General features: G+C 42.2%; 1 protein-coding gene across 4 annotated transcripts in view; it reads right to left on the bottom strand.

The window, feature by feature from the left end:
* yrt (erythrocyte membrane protein band 4.1-like yurt) overlaps window positions 1-22,785 on the bottom strand; it is a 49,253-nt gene that overhangs the window by 13,101 nt on the left and 13,367 nt on the right. For 3 of the 4 annotated variants that reach the window (XM_067760788.1, XM_067760791.1, XM_067760789.1), the window contains exon 1: window positions 17,635-18,523. The exons of the other annotated variant lie outside the window; for it this stretch is intronic. In XM_067760788.1, coding sequence (XP_067616889.1) covers window positions 17,635-17,847 — 213 coding nt within the window. In that variant the 5' untranslated portion in view covers window positions 17,848-18,523. Of the gene's footprint in view, window positions 1-17,634; window positions 18,524-22,785 lie in introns of those variants that run through there. 4 annotated transcript variants of the gene reach the window in all.

Here is a 22,785-nt window from a genome sequence, read left to right as displayed (position 1 = left end):
AAGGAGGAAGATAAAGAGAAAACAGCCTTCAGTGTCGGTGATGGTCTTTGGCAATTTACAGTGATGCCTTTTGGACTTTGTAATGCACCAGCTACTTTTGAGAGACTCATGGACCAGGTACTGAAAGGACTACATTGGAAAACATGCTTGGTGTACCTGGACGACATCATCGTATTGGGCAAGAACTTTGATGAACATCTTAAGAACTTAGAGGAAGTTTTCCAGAGAATAGCTGGCGCTGGTCTGAAGTTAAGTCCCAAAAAGTGTGCGCTGTTTAAAAAGGAAGTCAATTATTTGGGTCACAAGGTAACGACAGAGGGCATCTGCACTGCGAACGAAAAAATAGAGGCTGTACAGGATTGGCCAAGACCACAGAACCTACATGAATTGAGAAGTTTTCTTGGGCTGTGCACATATTACCGCCGATTTGTACCAAATTTTTCCAGCGTAGCCCATAGCCTCCATGAGCTTACAAGAAAAAACAAAGCTTTTGAATGGAAGAAGGAGCAAGAAGTGGCTTTCCAAACATTGAAGGAGCGCTTGTGCACTGCCCCAATGTTAGCATATCCGATTCCAGGAGCAACATTTATTCTAGATACAGATGCAAGTGGATATGCTATAGGAGGCGTTTTATCACAACTGGTCGATGGACAGGAGAAGGTAGTTGCATATTACAGCCGTTCGATTGGAAAACCAGAGAGGAACTACTGTGTTACGCGGAGAGAGCTGTTGGCATTGGTAGAGTGCATTAAACATTTTCACAAATACCTCTACGGCCAGCGCTTCCGTGTCGGGACAGATCACGCAGCGTTGAAATGGCTTCTGCAGTTCCGTAATCCGGAAGGACAATTGGCACGGTGGATCGAGCGACTACAAAGCTATGCCTTTTCCATTGAGCATCGAAAAGGTAGTACCCATGGAAATGCTGATGCAATGTCACGAAGACCATGTAGTTTGGAATGCAAGCACTGTTCAAGGGCCGAGGCTAGAGAAGACATTATAGATGTCCGGCTAATGACTATAACGTGTACGGATGAATGGGACAAGGAACAACTAAGAAAGTGTCAGCTAGAAGATACAGATCTGTCACATGTTATGCAAGGGCTCGAACGAAACGAAAGACCAAGCAGAGAGGATATGTCAGCAGAGAGTCCCATTGCGAAGTCATATTGGGCACAGTGGAACAGTTTGGAATTGATATCCTGTTGCTTGCATCGAGTATGGGAGAGTGAGGATGGTCAATGCAAGAAGAAACTGATAGTTGTTCCCAGAAAGAGGATTCCTGACGTGCTCAACGAGTTGCACAATGGTCCAAGTGGAGGCCATCTTGGAATCACGAAGACACTCGAGAAAATTAAGCAGAGATTCTATTGGGTTGGTTGCCGTCAGTCGGTCACCGAGTGGATTGCCAATTGCGAGGTATGCAACAGAGCGAAAGGGCCCAAAACCCGAAGTCGTGGCCAGATGAAGCAGTATATTTCAGGTGCACCATTTGAAAGGATCGCCATGGATGTCGCAGGTCCATTTCCTACTAGCAACCACGGAAACAAATACGTACTGGTGGTTATGGATTATTTCAGTAAATGGCCAGAGGTATACCCAATCCCAAACCAAGAAGCAGAAACAGTAGCAGAAGTGGTTAAAAACGAATGGGTTGCAAGGTATGGTGTACCAATGGAGTTACATTCTGACCAAGGCAGGAATTTTGAATCAGCTGTGTTCCAAGAACTGTGCAAGAAGTTGGGCATTCGAAAAACACGGACAACTGCATTGCATCCTCAGTCCGATGGTATGGTGGAACGTTTCAATAGAACATTGGAGGAGCATTTAAGGAAAGTAGTCGACAAGTACCATAAGGACTGGGATACACACATATCATTATTCTTGATGGCCTACCGATCGGCAGTACATGACACAACGGGCCAAACTCCCGCAAAGGTAATTTTTGGCAATGACCTTCGACTGCCAGCTGATTTGAAGTATGGGATAGATGCCGATGCGGAGAGGAATGTCAAGAAATCCACTGATGTCTTAGAAGAAGAGCTGAGAGAGATACACGATCTGGTAAGGCAACGAGCAAAGATTATGAGTGACAAGATGAAAGCGAGGTACGATAAAGCAATTAATTCGGAAGGGTTTCAGGAAGGAGATTTGGTGCTGCTATACAACCCACAACGAAAAAAAGGTTTGTCCCCGAAATTGCAGTGTAACTGGGAAGGCCCATACAAAGTTGTAAAACGGATCAACGATGTAGTGTACCGCATACAAACCACTACCAAACCACGAACCAAAATGAAAGTGGTTCATTTGGAGAGATTAGCAGCGTTTAGATCGAGAAATTTGTCTGATCGGGACGATCAGACTTAGGTGGAGGGCAGTGTCACGGATATTGGCATCGCTGAGCTGTACCATCACTAAGGCGATGCTAAGGCCATGCCAAGCAGTATTTACGTCAATAATCAAATCATGTATACACATATATAAGGCAGCCGAAAGAGATGTCACACACAGATGCATTTACTTATGCGCCTATGTATGCGCGAGACTGTAAACTACAAACATTCACATCAATAATTCAATCATTATGTATCTACATAAACGAATAAATAATTGCGTCTACACATATGTACGTATACGAGCAGCGGAGCGGCAATGCACAAACACATGCATATATCTTATCTCAGTTGTCACAAGAGAGGGCAATAATTTTTGCACGTAGTTGTGGCTGGCGATTTTGTAGCCGAAATAACTAGTAAGTTCTGGAAATCGAAGAGCCTAGAAGTATGCAGCGTAAACTATAAAAGCGGGACAGGCGAGTAAGAAGTAATTCAGTTTGATTTGAGTTGTCAAGCAGTTACGACTAAGACGATATCTAGCGAGCAATAGCAGTATTATTTTGAAAGTCAGTTTCATTTAAGCTATCAGTTTGGTTATTAAGCTATTCGTTGCACAGTTTGAGTGTTATTGTGAAGTATTTTAATAAAGGCCATTTTTTTCCATTATTCAATATTGGAGTTATTTATTCAACAGTTTAGCGATACGAACCTAGCAAAAGGGCAAATAAGAAGATTTGCAGCAAATCCGTTACAATATTATAAAATATGTATATACATATATTATTGAATCAGTTGTCGGAATGGACTGTGATGCCGAGCAACGTAATTGATTATCAGTGCTGTCGAAATGGACGTGTTTTCGAGCAGCTGATGTATATTTAACACACAATGAGTAGGGCTGTGATGTGTGGGAGGTTGGAAAGGACGAGATTCCAAGCCACCCGCCCAAAGTAACTATTGATTATTAGTGCTGTCGGAATGGACTTGATTTCGAGCAGCTGATGTATGTTTAACACACAATGAGTAGGGCTGCGATGTGTGGGAGGTTAGAAAGGACGTGATTCCAAGCCACCCGCCCAAGTAACTATTGATTATTAGTGCTGTCGGAATGGACGTGGTTTCCAGCAGCTGATGTATATTTAACACACAATGAGTAGGGCTGTGATGTGTGGGAGGTTGGAAAGGACGAGATTCCAAGCCACCCGCCCAAAGTAACTATTGATTATTAGTGCTGTCGGAATGGACGTGCTTTCGAGCAGCTGATGTATATTTAACACACAATGAGTAGGGCTAGTGGGAGGTTGGAAAGGACGTGATTCCAAGCCACCCGCCCCAAGTAACTGGAGCAGGTAACAGATTTAACATGTGATTTTGAAACAGTTATGAGTTCAAGGCAGTGAGTATATATTTTTTTATACTGTAAAGTGAGAGGCAAGTATCAATATTATTACAGTGATTATTGAAATCTTGACACAGACAACGAAGAGGTTCATGCATTTGAAAATTCGATTTACATGTATTTAAATATAGCGGTTGGAAATACCGAGAGGGCCTAAAAGGGACATTAAACATCACCTCGCCAAGCAGAAATGGACTGTTTATCTTCCCCCTTAATAGTTTTACCATAAATAAAACGCCAAGCAAATCCCTACGGCTCTGTAGTGAAGGCAGCTGTAGAAGTTTTAACCGGCTGCAATAGGGCGGTAGGTTCCTTGATGGATCCCAGGGCAAATGGTTTAAAGCAAAGAGCAAAAATTGCTTCTGGACCGATTCCAATTTTTCGCTATGAACCTGATAACGCGGGTTCCAGATAATGGAAGCATATTCCAATATAGGTCTTACTAACGATAGAAAAAGAGTTTTAGTGACATAGGGGTCATTCAATTCCTTTGACAACCTTTTTACGAAAGCCAAAGTGCCTCTAGTCCTATTCACACACGATTCGATATGTAATTTGAAGTCCAGTTTAGGGTCCATTATAACGCCAAGATCAGTAAAGTTTGTGACTTGCTTAATTATATAATCGCCTATCATGTACTGATAGGTTTTAAAAGATTTCCTCGTAAAACACATAAACTTGCACTTCGGTAAATTTAGTGACATGACGTTCACGTCACACCACTCAACCAGGTTATTCAGATCCGATTGAAGAAGTGCCCTATCTTCAGGTGAGCGAATGGGCATAACCAGTTTGACATCGTCAGCGTACATCAGCGGTATGCAGCGCTTCAAAACATTTGGGAGGTCATTAATGAAGAGCAGAAACAACACTGGACCAAGGTGACTGCCCTGTGGAACTCCAGAAGATGCATTGATGAATTCAGACAAGCAATTGTTAAACACAACGGTTTGCATTCTACCTACCAAGTACGACGAGACCCAAGAGAGAAGCCGTGATGGAAAACCCAATCGATCGAGTTTTAGTAGGAGTAAGGAATAGGAAACTTTATCAAACGCCTTACTAAAATCAGTGTAAATGACATCAACTTCGCAGTTCGTCCTTAAGCTATTGGATACGAGGGTTGTGAACTCCAGCAAGTTAGACACAATGGACTTACCACTGCAAAAGCTATGTTGTGACAGGTCCACTGCCGAAGATACTGCAAAAGCCAGGTGATTTGTGACAACTGATTCAAATAGTTTTGGAATAGCACAAAGTTTGGCTATTCCTCTATAGTTTGTGACACAAGATCTACTCCCACTTTTATAAAGTGGTATTATAAACGACTCCTTTCACTACTTAGGGAATATCCCTTGCCTCAAAGAGGCATTAAATAAGCAGGTAAGGGGTTGACAAAGAAAATGAGTGCAAGTTCTCAGCACAACAGATGGTATTTCATCAGGTCCACTGGAGTAGGACCGATATCTCTCCTATCGCCGGTAGCAAAGACGCTCGAAGTCATTTTACTTATTTATTTATTTATTTGTTAGTCTACAAATTTTACAATTAATCAGACTAAATATGAATGAATGAATGAATATAAATGCGGATTACAGTGTAAAATTAACAAGCATACATAGTGAGCAAAATTATATTATAAAATATGTATATACATATATTATTGAATCCGTTGTCGGGATGGACTGGGATGCCTTATTTTCAAGCAAATTTGCAGCTAGCCTCCCATCAGCATGGCTTCAGAAAACTCCATAGCACTACCTCCGCGCTAAATGCCATTAGCAACCAGATAAATTGCGGTTTAAATCAAAACCCCCACCATAGAACAGTACTCGTAGCGCTAGACCTATCAAAACCTTTTGATACGGTCAAGCATGGCTCGTTACTGCAAGACCTGGAAGGATCTGCCGTTCCCCCATGTCTTGAAAGGTAGACCGCAAATTATCTGGGTGGTCGTTGTTGTTGTTGTTGTTGTAGCAATGCTCGCCCCACCTAATAGCCGCGACCGATCACAAATTGTCATCAATATCCTCTAACGGGAGTCCAAGGAAACTTGCCGTTTCAACAGGGGTGGACCATAAGGAAAAGGGTGTTAGAGGCGTTGGTTCCACATTACAATTAAAGAGATGGTTGGTGTCATGTGGGGACACATTGCAAGCAGGGCATACATTTTGTATGTCGGGGTTGATTCTGGATAGGTAAGAGTTTAACCTGTTACAGTATCCAGAACGAAGTTGAGCAAGAGTGACACGCGTTTCCCTGGGGAGTATGCGTTCCTCTTCTGCGAGTTCTGGATATTTTTCTTCAAGTACTGGATTCACCGGGCAATTCCCGACATAAAGATCCGACGCCTGTCTATGGAGTTCACCAAGGACCTGATTGTGTTTTTCCGCTTCATACGGCTGGGTTCTCAGGTGCCGTATTTCCAAAAATGCTCACGGAGATGACTCCTTAGGCCCCTAGGCGGTGCTGGTTCGTCAATCAGATGTCTGTTGGGATGCCCAGGTTTCTGGGTATTCAACAGAAACTGTTTGGTCAGCATCTCATTTCTCTCCCTGATGGGGAGTGTTCTCGCCTCATTATGCAGATGGTGTTCTGGGGACATAAGAAGACAGCCCGTGGCGATTCTGAGAGCAGTATTTTGTCAGGCCTGTAGTTTCTTCCAGTGGGTGGTTTTTAGGCTTGGCGACCATATGGGTGACTCGTAGCACGTAATCGGCTGGCTAATTGCTTTGTATGTGGTCAAGAGCGTTTCTTTGTCTTTTCCCCAGGTACTGCCAGCAAGGGATTTGAGGATTTTATTACGGCTCTGAATTCTTGGAACAATTGCGGTTGCGTGCGCACCAAAATGTAGATCCTGATCAAACGTCACACCCAAGATTTTGGGGTGTAGGACAGTCGGTAGCGTAGTGCCATCGACGTGGATGTTCAATATGGTCGACATTTGGGGCGTCCATGTTGTAAATAAGGTCGCGGAAGATTTAGTCGGTGACAATGCCAGGTTTCGCGAGGCGAAAAAACTGGAGAGATCAGGGAGATAGCCGTTTATTTTATTGCATAGCTCATCGATCTCTGGGCCTGGGCCTGGGCCTGTGGGCATTATTGTGCAGTCATCGGCGTAGGAAACGATTGTGACTCCTTCCGGTGGTGAAGGTAGCTTAGATATGTAGAAATTAAACAAAAGCGGGGATAGGACACCACCCTGTGGCACCCCTTGTTTAATTCTCCTTTGTTTTGATGTTTCGTTTCTGAATTGCACCGATGCCTGCCGACCACCCAGATACGCTTCCCAAGGCAGTCGGTTCTATGTACCGGAGCGACTCGGGATTTTTCCCGACCAAGGACTGTCATTTCAGTGTGACCCCATTTAATTTGTTTCGTCCCTCCCACAAATTGTCATCCTCCCAGCAGCTCCTTGCAGCAGGACTGCTACATATTCTCTTATTCCGGGAAGGTATCGAACCCAATCCGGGTCCGTCTCCTGATCCCGGTCCTGAGAAATGGTTTTGCTGCATTTGCCAGAAAAGAATCTTTTTAGGACGGTCATACTCTGTTCAGTGTGTCTCGTGCAAGGGATGGTTGCATCGGACAGGTTGTTCGAAACATCAAAGCCAAGGAGAATTAAACAAGGGGTGCCACAGGGTGGTGTCCTATCCCCACTTTTGTTTAATTTATACATATCTAAGCTGCCTTCACCACCGGAAGGAGTCACAATCGTTTCCTACGCCGATGACTGCACAGTAATGGCCACAGGCCCAGGCCCACAGATCGATGAGCTATGCAATAAAATAAACGGCTACCTCCCTGATCTCTCCAGTTTTTTCGCCTCGCGAAACCTGGCATTATCACCGACTAAATCTTCCGCGACCTTATTTACAACATGGACGTCCCAAATGTCGACCATTTTGAACATCCACGTCGATGGCTCTACGCTACCGACTGTCCTACACCCCAAAATCTTGGGTGTGACGTTTGATCAGGATCTACATTTTGGTGAGCACGCAGCCGCAATTGTTCCGAGAATTCAGAGCCGTAACAAAATCCTCAAATCCCTTGCTGGCAGTACCTGGGGAAAAGATAAAGAAACGCTCATGATTACATACAAAGCAATTAGCCAGCCGATTACGTGCTACGCGTCACCCATATGGTCGCCAAGCCTAAAAATTACCCACTGGAAGAAGCTACAGGCCTGCCAAAATACTGCTCTCAGAATTGCCACGGGCTGTCTTCTTATGTCCCCAGAACACCATCTGCATAATGAGGCGAGAATACTCCCCATCAGGGAAAGAAACGAGATGCTGACCAAACAGTTCCTGTTGAATACCCAGAAACCTGGGCATCCCAACAGACATCTGATTGACGAGCCAGCACCGCCTAGGGGCTTAAGGAGTCATCTCCGTAAGCATTTTGAGGAAATACGGCACCTGAGAACCCAGCCGTATGAAGCGAAAAAACACAAGCAGGTCCTTGGTGAACTCCACAAACAGGCGTCGGACCTTTATGCCGGGAATTGCCCGGTGAATCCAGTACTCAAAGTTAAGTTTCCAAAACTTGCGGAAGAGGAACGCATACTCCCCAGGGAAACGCGTGTCACTCTGGCTCAACTTCGTTCTGGATACGAGTCGAGTCGAGTAATTAGATTTAAAAAAGTCAGCAGACATATTTGCAATTTCGGAGTCAATACTAGAAATCCGATCGTCATACTTCATTACAGAAGGAAACCCTCTAATTTTTCTTTTGGAGTTGACGAAGGAATAAAATGTTTTTGGATTGGAAGAGATCCGATGCTGAATCTTCATCAGATAATTATTATAGCATTTTATCTGTAGCGTGTTGTACTTAAGGCGCAAGATGGAGTATGCAGCATAGTCAATATTAGAGCCAGATAATTTGAAACGCTTGAAGAAGCGTGTTTTTTTGCTTTTTAGATAATTAAGTTCTCTAGAGCTCCAAGCAGTAGCTGGAGATGCTGAGGAGGTTTTGGAAAAAGGCACACATTTGAGGAATATCGCATGTAAAACGTTGGTGAAATAGATGGAGCTCGCTTCAATATCTCCGTCGTACTCAGGCCACTTTATTTTAGAGACTTCGTCGATTAGTAAAGACCAATTGGCCTTTCTAAACAGAAACCGGCGCGAAGACGCATTCGGTCCCCCAGCGGGTAAGGGGTAAGAATATACCCGCGGTAGGTATGCCTGTCGTAAGAGGCGACTAAAATACCAGATTCAAGGGGTGTGTAGCGCAACCCTTCAGGTTGCCAGCGCAATATATAGCTACTCCAAACCTAATTGTCAACCTCACCTATCCTCGGCGAATCCTGTTTCACTAACAGACGAGGCTCTGGCGACCCCAAGCTTTGCCTTTTCTGATAGTTCCATTAAAGTAATGGCTAGTTACCTCCAAGGTAGGGAACAAAAGGTCAGAGGAGAGAAAGCTTCGTCAGAATTCAAATCCATTAAAGCAGGTGTTCCTCAGGGATCAATTCTTGGTCCTCTATTATTTAGTATGTTTGTCAATGATGTGTTTTCCGTGTGTAAGTATGTTAACGTCCACGCATATGCTGATGATATTCAGTTGTACCTTTCTAATCGTGTTGGCCTCGTTGAAGACTTATGCTTCAAAGTAAACTGTGATCTGTCTGCTGTTTTCTGTTGGGCTAAAAACAATGCTTTATGTCTTAACGCTGCAAAATCGTACGTTATGCCGATATCCAAAAATGAAATCGACCCTGAAAGTATTCCATCTTTAAAGATTGGCTCGCAGGCACTTAGTACCACTGACAAAGTTAAAAATTTAGGCTTTGTATTAAATAACAAATTAACTTCTTTCGACCACGTTAATAAAGTAGTCCGCAATGTTTATGTTATACTGCGGACCTTACGCATATCGGCACCGTTCACACCACAGGAAACTCGTCGCAAGCTTGCAATGCAGCTAATTGTACCCCAATTCACATACTTTGAACTTGTGTATACTAAACTTGACTCGGAGTCCGCCAACAAGATCAATGTTACCTTCAATAATGTTACCAGGTACGTGTATGGGGTAGGTCGATACGATCACATATCACCCTGGAGGGATAAAATTCTGGGATGCAACATCCTTAATTACTTGGCTGCCAGAAACTGCATGTTCATGTTTAAACTATTAGAATGTAAGCTCCCCAAGTATCTTTTTGACAAACTGCATTTTACCAGGTCTCAAAGAAACCGTAAATTGGTGGTTCCGATGTTCAAATACTTAGCGTCTAGCAGATTGTTTTTTATTAGCGCTGTTAGACTTTGGAACGCTATTCCCGAATCAATTAAAGTAGGGCTGAATAATAGAAACTTCACAAGCATTATATTGAAATACTTCGCAGAAGTTGATATTTCTTCTATATTTTGACTAAAATACTATTTCTAAAATAATCTTTATGTCATCTAATTTCCTTGCTTCTCCTTTCATTGTTTTCTGTACCTCTGCTATTCATGTGTCTCGATTAGTGCATATATTAAACGCATATATTAAACGCATACTTTTATGTCAGTAGGTAAATTTTAGTTTTCTTTTTTTATATTGTGAACTTCCCATTTACATAAAATGTATTAGCATAAGTTTTTAATGTCAGTTGATGTACATATAAAAGACTTAAGTTCTTAGTTGTACAAATTTGTTAAATAAATGAAATGAAATGAAATGAAAGAGAAATACAGTTGGTTTCAACCATGTCTCAGTAAAAACCAAAACGTCATAACAGAGTTCATGACTACGGAGAAAAAGATCAACTAGTTTAGTATTTAGACCCCTAACATTCTGATAATAGACGTTGAGGCCATTATGAAAGGTGTCAGACAAATCTATGACTCCGCGGGAATTTCTACATATTTTCGAAAAAAAACGGAAGGGCTTAATGTATACATTACTGGGCCAAAGAGTAGCATTGAAAAGTTTGCGATATTCACTTTCAATCACTCGAACTTTAAAAGCTAAAGTGTTAATGTCGACATCTCTCTTTACTAACTTAAAACAAGCGACATTAGAAGCAGCAATGCCAAAGTGATCAGAGATGTATTTAACGTGACCAATGGCGTCCTGAACCTCTTTAGCGGTGATGGTGATTGGTTACGCGCTGAATTTGTGTTTATGTGCGTGTCTGTTGGCCCTCCGTCTATCTTTGTCGACCGTAGAATGCATTATATATTGTCGGCATTTTTTCGCATCCGACAGCACTTTATCGCCAAAGGCGATGGAAACTTTGTCTTTGTGCTTAGACGGATTCGATAGGGACTTTACGGTGGACCAAAGTTTACCCACACCGGTAGAGAGGTTACAACCTCTTAGGCGCTCCTCCCATTTCGCCCGCTTGTGTTCATCCACAAGTAATCTGATGCGTTGGTTTATATCCCTTATTTGGGGGTCGCTTGGATCAAGCTGTTTTATAAAGCCCCGTTCTCTCGCTAAGTTTGCGGCCTCCGCCGGGAAGTGGGCCGAATTTCGGGAATTCTCCCGGCGAGAATGAAACGAGCCGAGGCGGATTCAATGACCTTGCGGAAGGCACGCTCCCCTTGGCGGGCATCAGTCGGGATAGGGAGGGCAGCAAAGAGGTTGTCTGTAAAAGATTTATATTCGTCCCACTTTCCTTTTTTTAAGTTTATGAAAGTGCGTTTTTCTGTGACGATGAAGTCGGCGGTATTCTCGAGCGAAATAAGTATAGGCAGGTGGTCGGATGCCAATGTTCCCATCGGCTGCCAGTTGACGCAGTTTACGAGTTCTGCGCTCACGATTGAGATATCTGGCGAACTGTGACAGCTTCCTACCATACGTGTGGGGCGTCTCCGTTTATTGTGCAGAACGTCGTTTCTTCTATTTGATCCGCCAACATCTCACCCCTACTGTACGCCCCCAAATTTGAATGTGATAGATCGTGATGGGCTTTGAAATCGCCTAAGATAATGCATTGTTGCCAATGAGTAAGGCGCTGATATTAGAGCGGTATCCACTGGGGCAACAGGTGGCAGGAAGGATGTAGATGTTGATTTCAAGGTTTGCATCGCCTGACCGGACAGAGAGGCCGGCGTTCTAAGACATTGTCCCTGCGGTAGATACCAGGATCAAATATATAATATTGCACAGAGTGGTGTATGATAAACGCGAGGCCGCCTCCATTTCCGCTCTCGCGATCTTTTCTGTGGGCATTATACCCAGAGCAGGTCTGCAATGCAGATCTTGCTGTGAGTTTAGTCTCTTGAATCGCAGTAATGCGGATGTTGTGCCGCTTCATGAAATCGACTATCTCCGTGATCTTCCCAGTTAGTCCATTACAGTTTAACTGCAGAATTCTGAAGTGCATTGGGGGAGACGTCGCCACTCTGGGGGTAAGTGACGGGTGACTACGCCTGGGTTGTGGAAGGCTAGGACGCAATTGCTGTTGTGGCCCTGGGACTGGGCGTCCTTGGGCAAGCATTGGGGTACCCAGATGATTTGGGTTTGCGACCTGGCAACATGGCGCGATGAAACCCGTCGGGGGGTTGCCGTCGCGGAGACCAGAACATTTAGGAAAGTGGCACCACCCAAGGCAGGAGCTGCATTGGGCGGATGTCGCAAACATATATATTCTGTGCTGGCAAACGGTGCAAACGGAGGTAGGGACTAAGAGTCTGTTTCCCTGACCTACACGATTGCTGCCGGAAAAGAGGGGGGAGAAGACGGGGGCAGGGCTGATGCTCAGCATTGCTACCAACTCTACTACGAAGATAGTAGTTATGAGTGGTAGCAGCTGTTTGAGTTGTTGGCGCCGTACTTGTTGTGGCTTGCTGAGCAGCGGGGCTACTGGCAGGTAATAGGAGCGCTTAGGCGTAGACTACGGGACGCCCTTGGGCGTGAACAGCAAGGAGCCACAAAAGATTTATAAAAGTTACGTGGACGTCGGGTTTTGGGTTCAAGGCCAGAACAACTTGTCCGATGCAACCATCCCTTACACGAAACACACTGAACAGAGTATGACCGTCCTAAAAAGATTCTTTTCCGGCAGATGCAGCAAAACCATTTCTCAGGACCGGGGTCAGGAGACGGACCCGGATTGGATTCGATACCTTCCCGGAGCAAGAGAATATGGAGCAGTCCCGCTGCAAAGAGCTGCTGGGAGGATGACAATTTGTGGGAGGGACGCAACAAATTAAATGGGGTTACACTGAAATAACAGTCCTTGGTCGGGAAAAATCCCGTCGCTCCGGTACATAGAACCGACTGCCTTGGGAAGCGACTCGACTCGTGTCTCGTTTGATAGTGTGCTTTTTTCTTATGCAAGAGTAGGATATTGCATGTTGACTGCGTTTACAGATTCTGTGTGGATTTTGCCTTGTGCTGCTTCTGCTTGCCTGGATCAAGCGGCTGTGTTAGCAGGTGCCGGATCTCATCATAGTGCTTATGAAGATGCTCCCTTAACTCTCTTGGATGCGAGACTAGATCAAGCAGTTGTTTTCTAGGTTGTCCTGGTTTGCTTCAATTTAGTAAAACCTGTCTGTTCAGCATTTCATTATGCTCACTTCGTAGTTGATGCTCAGTGGTCATAAGAAGACATTCCGTGGCAGTTCTCATTGCAGCATTGAGTTTTATCAATTAGAAAAAAGTTTTCCTATGCGCGGTCGCCCTTCGACAGTGATTTATCAAACACTCCTGGTGTATTTCTGCCATGAAGCTTCTCAGTGAACCGCTCGGAGTCGGCATAAAGCTTGCAAATTTGAAGAAAAGCTAGTCGACTGTCCTACACCCCAACATCTTGGGTGTGACGTTTGATCAGGATCTACATTTTGGTGAGCACGCAGCCGCAATTGTTCCGAGAATTCAGAGCCGTAACAAAATCCTCAAATCCCTCGCTGGCAGTACCTTGGGAAAAGATAAAGAAACGCTCATGACTACATACAAAGCAATTGGCCAGCCGATTGCGTGCTACGCGTCACCCATATTTATTTATTTATTTATTTATTTATCAGTCTACAAATTAAACAATTATACAGACCAAGTATACCGACACTTAAATCTCAGATGTAATACACGATATAAACAACATAAGCAGTCATCAATTTTAGAGTAATATTTAAACAGTATTGAATTAAATGCTTGACAATTTCAATTTAAAACTTAGAAGTAAGCAAAAGATAAAATGTTGAAAATGTGTTAAAATGTACTCATGAAGGAGCTAATAAATAATAATTTATGAAATTGACAATAAAGCAAATTAATAGTAGATAAAATATATACAGAATAGAATTTATACAGAGTAAATTTGATTGCATACATATAAAAATAATGATCACAACGCTTCATATTTGAAACAGAGGGTTGAACAGTATATCACGGTTTAGCGTTCTTTGCTTCATTTCGAATTACAAATTTAATGTAGTTAAAAGGTATTTTTTAATACCAAGCAACGAGTCGCAGACGTCTAAATTTTTACAGTGTTTATTAAAATCACGACATAAACAGTGAAGTGGTTCGTGCATTTCATAATTCGACCTGCATGTAGCTACAAAAATTGATCGAAAATGTCTAGATGGCCTAATAGGAACGTTAAACTTAATTTCACCAAGCAAAAATGGACTATTTATTGACCCTCTTATTAATTTAACAATAAATAAGACACCAAGCATCTCCCAGCGGCTCTGCAATGTAGGTAGCTGTATTAGTTTTAACCGGCTGCAATAGGGGGGAAGATTTTTAGAAGGATCCCATGGTAAGTGTTTTAAACCGCAAAAGCAAAAATTGTTTCTGGACCGATTCCAACTTGTCAGAATGAACCTGATAACGCGGATTCCAAATTATTGAAGCATATTCCAAATTAGGTCTGACCAATGTGGTAAAAAGAGTTTTTGTAACGTATGGGTCATTAAATTCTTTAGACCAACGTTTAACGAAAGCCAAAGTACCTTTAGCGCTATTCACGCAAGATTCAATATGAAGTTTAAAATCGAGTTTTGGGTCCATTGTAACGCCTAAATCAATAAAATTAGTAACTTGCTTGATTACATAGTCGCCAATAACATAATCATGGGATTGGAAGGACTTCCTTGTAAAACACATGAACTTACATTAAGGTAGGTTTAGTGACATGGCGTTTACATTACACCAGTCACCAAGACTATTCAGATCAGCCTGAAGACATGCCCTATCCACGGGTGAGTGGATAGGCATTACAAGTTTGACATCATCAGCGTACATCAACGGCTTACAGCTCTTCAAAACACTAGGAAGGTCATTAATGAACAACAGAAACAAAACCGGACCAAGATGGCTGCCTTGGGGAACACCAGAAGTTACGTTTATGAACCGAGACCAACAATTATTAAATATAACTGTTTGTTTTCTTTCCCTCACATAAGAAGAAACCCAAGATAGCAAAGGAGGAAATCCTAACCGATCAAGTTTGAATAAAAGTATAGAATGAGAAACTTTATCAAATGCCTTACTAAAATCAGTATAAATAACATCAACTTCACAATTAGTCTTAAAACTTTTGGATACAAAGGTTGTAAACTCGAGCAAGTTGGACACCGTTGATTTACCCTTGCAAAAGCAGTGTTGTGAAAAGACAATTAATGAAGATAATCTAAAAGCAATCTGTTTTGTGATAATCAATTCAAATAGCTTAGGAATAGTGTTGAGTTTGGCTATTCCTCTATAATTTATAACCCACTTTCTGCTTCCATTTTTATGAAGTGGTATAATGAATGATTCTTTCTACTTCTTGGGGAATACCCCTTGCTTCAGGGACGCATTAAACAAACAGGTTAGAGGTCGATATAAGTATCGAGCACAAGATTTCAGCACTACCGACGGAATATGATCCGTACCACTAGAATAAGAAATTTTTAGATTTTCCAGATGAGTTAAAACATCATCAGTACATATATGGGACTGCCTGGGAATGAAGAGGAGACAATCTGAAAGGATAATTCGATGGCTGGTAATCATAGGTGTTTGAATAATTAGATTCGAAGAAATCCGCAAACATGTTAGCAATTTCGAAGCTATCGATGGTCGCCAAGTCTAAAAATTACCCACTGGAAGAAACTACAGGCCTGCCAAAATACTGCTCTCAGAATCGCCACGGGCTGTCTTCTTATGTCCCCAGAACACCATCTGCATAATGGGGCGAGAATACTCCCCATCGGGAAGAGAAATGAGATGCTGACCAAAGAGTTCCTGTTGAATACCCAGAAACCTGGGCATCCCAAAAGACATGTGATTGATGAACCAGCACCGCCTAGGAGCTTACGTACGCTTCCCAAGGCAGTCGGTTCTATGTACCGGAGCGACTCGGGATTTTTCCCGACCAAGGACTGTCATTTCAGTGTGACCCCATTTAATTTGTCTCGTCCCTCCCACAAATTGGCATCCTCCCAGCAGCTCCTTGCAGCAGGACTGCTACATATTCTCTTACTCCGGGAAGGTATCGAACCCAATCCGGGTCCGTCTCCTGACCCCGGTCCTGAGAAATGGTTTTGCTGCATTTGCCAGAAAAGAATCTTTTTAGGACGGTCATACTCTGTTCAGTGTGTCTCGTGCAAGGGATGGTTGCATTGGACAGGTTGTTCTGGGCTTGATCCCAAAACCCGACGTCCACGTAACTTTTATAAATCTTTTGTGGCTCCTTGCTGCTCACGCCCAAGGGCGTCCCGTAGTCTACGCCTAAGCGCCCCCCCCCCTCTACCTTCCAGCAGCCTCGCTGCTCAGCAAGCCACAACAAGTACCCGCTGCTGCTCGCGCCCCACGGCGGCAACAACTCAAACAGCTGATACCACTCATAACTACTACCTTCGTATTGCCCGGTGAATCCAGTACTTGAAGAAAAATATCCAGAACTCGCGGAAGAGAAACGCGCGTCACTCTTACTCTCAACTTCGTTCTGGATACTGTAACAGGTTAAAGTCTTACCTATCCAGAATCAACCCGGACATAAAAAATGTATGCCCCGCTTGCAATATGTCCCCACATGACACCAACCATCTCTTTAATTGTAATGTGGAACCAACGCCTCTAACACCCCTTTCCTTATGGTCCACCCCTGTTTAAACGGCAAGTTTTCTTTGGACTCCCGTTAGAGGATATTGATGACAATTTGTGATCGGTCGCGGCTATTAGGTGGGGCGAGAATTGCTACAACAACAACAACAACAAGAGAAGCTAGTTTAAAATCTCTTTGTAGGTTATAGCGATTTTCATTTATTTATTTTAATTCACGTATTGGAGGGTGAATTGCCATTATCGTGCAGTCGTTGGCACGGGAAATGATTGTAGTCCTTCTGATGGGAAAAGCTTTCATATGTTGAAATTAAACAGAAGCGGGGATAGGACACCACCCTATGGTACCCACTGTTCAATTCTTCTAGAATTAGAGGTTTCATTCCAAAAGCTATTGACAGGTCGAGTTCCACGAGCACCATCTTGTGATGAGGTTTTCTTAACTTGGTCCGTAATCCCCATTTAATTTGTTGTAACCCCATTTAATTTGTTATAACCTTTGTGACTTAAGCTAGCGATATATAGATTAGCAATTTAATTGAGCTTAAGATCTGTTTTTTGGCAGGTGAGCACTTAAAAAATTAAAGCAAGTTTGCTAGCTACACACATTAATATATGCGTGCATACAAGAGTAGAATACTACCTATTTAAAAGCATTAAAATTACTTTCAAGCATTAACCACACGCTTAATGTTAGCAACCTCCAATGTAAGAACGTTAAAATACGCTAACGAATTTTGTGAACTTTGTGCAACCAATCGCATAATTTGATTAAGGCAATGTCAAATTGGCAGACTTTCCCTTTTTCACTCTAAAGGTTGACTTTAAATATATATGAATAAATTGTGTTTTATATACTATTTGTATCATATAGCTTAAGTTCCTTTATCTACTCACCGACAGTTCTATGGAGAGGTCTGTATTGTCCAGCAGCACTACACGACATTCAATTTTATTTTTGTTTATAGGCATACGATGCGCCTTTATTTGCGTACCACTAACACCACTACTGGGTGTATTCGCAACACCGGTTCCTCCTCCTCCACCAGCGCCACCTCTGTTTTCCACATAGTTGCTACGCACCTTACGCCGACTTAAAAAGCGCAACATTTCCCAACTCTTTAGCACACTTTACATTTACACACACGCTTACGCCCAAACAACTTTGGCGACAATTTCTGCTTTCTTACCGCCAAATTAACGTTAAGTAAACTAATCAACGAATGTCCAATCAATGCTTTTCACCGGTCGCTTGGTATCCTAACTTCCCACTCCAACACAATACCAACCAAATTAGTAGTAGCAACAAGCTTACATTAAGCAGATATATGGGTACAACTGGCTGTGCCGCCGCCACCGCCCCTCAATGCTTCAGAAAAACTTGTTGGTTGATCCTGTTCTCAAAACTTCTAGTTATTACTTTTGTTTTGAACTATGCTCGCAATGCGTCTTAACTGTTTTTAGTTGGTGGTTTGACGTTTATGGCACTTTTTACTTTATTTGTTGCAAAATCAACCACTCCTCTCGACAGAACATGAACGGGTAATCCGACTTTCCTTCTAAGCTACTAAACACAACAACAAAACAAGTTTCACTAGTGGTCGGTACGATAGAATGAGGGCCACAAATAAAGATGAAAAAGCTAGCAAATGCAAAAACAATATATTTTAAATCATAACATTGTATTAAATCTACTTTTATAAACTTTTTAAGTCACATTTTATTATTTGCAAATGATTTTAATTAACAAAATTGGGTGATCCGAACAAGCCAACAGCACAGTCAACCAAATGAAAAAATTAGAGTTGCAATTCTACAATCTACAGGACTGCCAATATATCGGTGAATAATAGTGCACCCAAGTTTTAGACTAAATAGTCCAGCAAACAAAAATATGAGGATTAATGTTGGCCGATGCAGTGATTTTTGAGGAACGTTAAATGTGATTGTGACCTCTCAGTCACTACGGTTTTACTCGTGACTGTGACTGAAACAAAACAAGAACAACAAAGGAAAATGAATTTATATTTTTCCTACGGATTGTGTTGTGAATAAGTACCACATGTCGCAGAAAAACTCTAAGGAACAGCCTCTACTAACTCACTCACTAGTAGCATATAGTAGTAGTAGTAGTATATATTTATTTTAACAAATCAGAATACAGCTTATGACTAAAGCTACTATGAAAATCGAAGAAACATATAAATAAATAAAAGTACAAAATCGCGACAAGAACAGAATTTATTGCGTGTCGCATTGCATGTTAAATAAATTGCTTACAAGCTATGAGAATTCGTTTAATATTAAGTTCCTGAATTTAATGCTGTCTGCAAGAAACTTGGCAACAAAGTCGAAATTTGCCATATCTAAAGTTCTTTCCCCAAAATAGAGCAAACAGATATTGTTATATATAGGACATGAACCAATAAAGTGATAAGCGTCTTCTGCAACCTGCAAGTTACACACTGTGCCAAATGGAGACGATGTGTTTTTGTAAGCTCTTGCGTTTAGGTTCAGCAAGCCTCCCTTTGCACGTAGAATTAAGCTAACGGCATACGCGGTGAAATCATCCGTGAAATATGAGCTCTCTAATGGCACTAACATGGGGTACATATCGTGGATAGTAGACTTTTGAGCCATTTCTAGGAACATACTCGTATTACTCTCAGCAAGGCGATCTAAAAGCGAAGACGTGAAAGCCTGAATATTAGCTGTTGAAAATTCCGTAATGAAAGGTAAATTAACTCTGTTAGCGAGTTCTTTCCAAACGTTTGCCCAAGAGATCCCCAGCTTGGCTGTCTCCACTGCCAGGATGCGAGGTAGTCTGTCATGGGTAAGTCTGAGACAACGAGCAATATAAAGCATGTGTAGACGGAGCGTGTGTAAATATAGGGGTTGCAAACCTGTTTCCAGATGCAGCATGTAATTTGGCGTGTTAGAGGGAAGGAAAATCAGATTTTTTATAAAAAATCAAAAGAGTTTCTCGACTTGGTCGAAAGGGGCGACTCCCCATATTTGTGCGTCATATAACATGATGGACCTGGAAGCAGCCTCAAAGATTTTTATTTTCTGGCTCAAACAGATACGGGGGTTGTTAATGTATTTCAACCACGTTCCGATAATAGCATTTTTAACATCCACCAACTTTGAATCTAAGTGCTTAGTAAAAGATAACTGACAAGTGAGGAGAACACCAAAATATTTGTTGTTGTTGTTGTAGCGATAAGGTTGCTCCCCGAAGGCTTTGGGGAGTGCTATCGATGTAATGGTCCTTTGCCGGATACAGATCCGGTACGCTCCGGTACCACAGCACCATTAGGTGCTAGCCCGACCATCTCGGGAACGATTTATGTGGCCACATTAAACCTTCAGGCCATCCCCTCCCTCCCCACCCCCAAGTTCCATGAGGAGCTTGGGGTCGCCAGAGCCTCGTCTGTTAGTCAAACAGGATTCGCCGCGGATAGGTGAGGTTGACAATTGGGTTTCGAGAAGCTATATATTGCGCTGGCAACCTGAAGGGTTTCGCTACACAGCCCCTTGAATCTGGTATTTTAGTCGCCTCTTACGACAGGCATACCTACCGCGGGAATATTCAGACCCCTAACCCGCTGGGTCCTAAATATTTGTATTCGTTAACTATTTCAGTGTCTTCGCTGCCATAAGACCTTTTTCAGGATCCAGGCATTCTACCACCTTTCCTAAATATCATGATTTTCGACTTGCTCAGGTTGACAGTTAGTGCCCATTAGTGTTCCAGAGATTCAGCAACTAGGACAAAATCATCCGCATACATATGTACCTTTCCCTTACTGTTATCAGCCATGGCGCCCCCGCACAGATAATCATTCAAGTAATTTAAGCATAAAGAAAATAAAATCGGACTTAAAAGACAGCCTTGACGGACCCCGTGATTTACAGGGAAAGATTCGGACAGTTTGCCGTCGAACAAAACCTTACAGGATGTATTAGCGTAGATAAGACTCAAAATTTCAATCATATGAGTAGAAATACCATAGGAGGCTAGTTTGTAAAAGAGCATATTGCGGGGAATCGTATCAAAAGCTCGCGAGAAGTCTACAAAGAAGGCAAAAGTTTAGATTAACAATACTTGAAAGCGCAAAGATATTGTCTATTGTCGAATATCCCCTGCGAAACCCTGCTTGGGACTCATCCAAGGCATTGTTACAATCGATCCAAGCATTTATGCGATTCAGTAAGAGCGCAGAGAAGATTTTGTAGATAGTATCTAAAAGAGACAAACCTCTGTAATTTGTGGTAATTTTAGGATCACCTTTTTTGAAAAGAGCGATCAAAATTACGGAACTGAAAGAGGAAGGGATCTGCTTTCTCATGTATATCAAATTTAGAAGCGCCAGCAGTTCATTGAGGAAGCATTGCGGAGCAAATTTATAAAACTCATAACATACGCCATTCTTCCCTGGGGCTTTATTGCATTTGGTACTATCTCTATTTATATTTAAAGCATTCATTACCTTTCTGCCTAATTTTGAGCACTGGCTGTCAAACCACTCATTTTTCGGTGAGAAACGATAGTTTCCTTTGGCGATTTGTGCTACCGACTTGACTTTTTCGGTAATTATATACACTTTCTGATCAATAGGTACCACGGAGTATATATAATCGTTATTGCAGGAACCAGCGATAGCCTCTTTGTGTTTTTCCGCACTGCGCGGTTACCATGAGGGTCTGGCAGAAGATGAAGGCCCGACATTGGCATCGAATCGAAGACGCGACCTTGGAATTTCATAACGATCGGCATATGATCCGAGAAGCATTTTGATCCTACAGAAAAACTATCGATTAGGCCCAAAATGTCAAAAGAACAGATAGCATAATCGACCACTGTACGGCCAACCCCGCCGCAAAAAGTAAATTCACCACTCAGATCTCCATCCACCCTACCATTTAAAATAACCCCACCAAAGTCTTCAGCCAAACTAAGAACTTGTTTGCCTTTATTATCTACCACCGAGTCCTTGGAAACACGTGAGACATGAACATCAGACACTTCAGATAATGCTTCCTTTCCTACTACTTGGGATGAGCCTACACGGCAATTGAGGTCATCAACAATGCAAAATGAGCTGGGTTTGACATTTTCTAGAAAATTTAGGAGACATGTAAAATCAGAATTCCACCGCGTGCAGTTCAAGTATTGCGGAATGAAACAGAAGACGGCATCACTTAGATGGACAGACAAATATGTGCAACCATAAGCTCTGACGAATTTCAGTCTGTAGCGCGATTCAATACCACTTTTAAAACCAAACAAGCAACCACCACTAGCACGGCCAGCCTTATGTGCTTTGGTTGCATCTATCCAATGTAACTGAGATTATCAATGAAAGATGAAAGAACTTTGATCTATCCTCAGCCAAAACTTGCGTTTCAAATAAAAAGAAAATATCAAAACTTCGAATGTAATTAAAAGCATCCTTAAATTTAAATTCAAGTTAGCTATATTGTATGACAAACCCGAGATATCATCAAAAATTTCTTAGAACACGATACATCGACATCATTTGAGGAAAATACTGAAAAAGTCTGATCTAAACCTAAATAACCACTTCTTAAAAATCACATTTTTTTGACGTAGAAGATCTCTTGAGCAGGTCCGGGAAATTAGTTGGAAGATCGGAAATAGTAGTATATATATACATACATAACATTACTATTTCTGCGGCCATCGATTTAATAGTGGATATATTTTGTTAGCGAGGGTGTTTCTATAGCCGCCTCTGTATCATTTTCTGGGACATGTACTGTTTGTTATTCAGTCGCAGCTTAAATAATGCGCTCTTGTATTGGTTCATAGCATATAGCATAGAAGCGATTAGTTCCTGTAATCATAGCTTTATTTTAGTCTATGATTGAGTTTATTGGTAAGCGTAATTGGTAACGGGATATAAATGCTGTCGCAGGCAATCTGTCACGGTTATTCCTTCAAAAGGTTCATGCACATTATACGACGCGACAGGAGGATATATCGTCATATCGTCCACCGCTTGCCAGAAGCATATATGTGCC

Source organism: Eurosta solidaginis, chromosome 1 (genome assembly GCF_040869045.1).
Source record: "Eurosta solidaginis isolate ZX-2024a chromosome 1, ASM4086904v1, whole genome shotgun sequence".
Lineage (NCBI taxonomy): Eukaryota > Metazoa > Arthropoda > Insecta > Diptera > Tephritidae > Eurosta > Eurosta solidaginis.
This window is presented reverse-complemented; position numbering and strand designations above follow the sequence as displayed.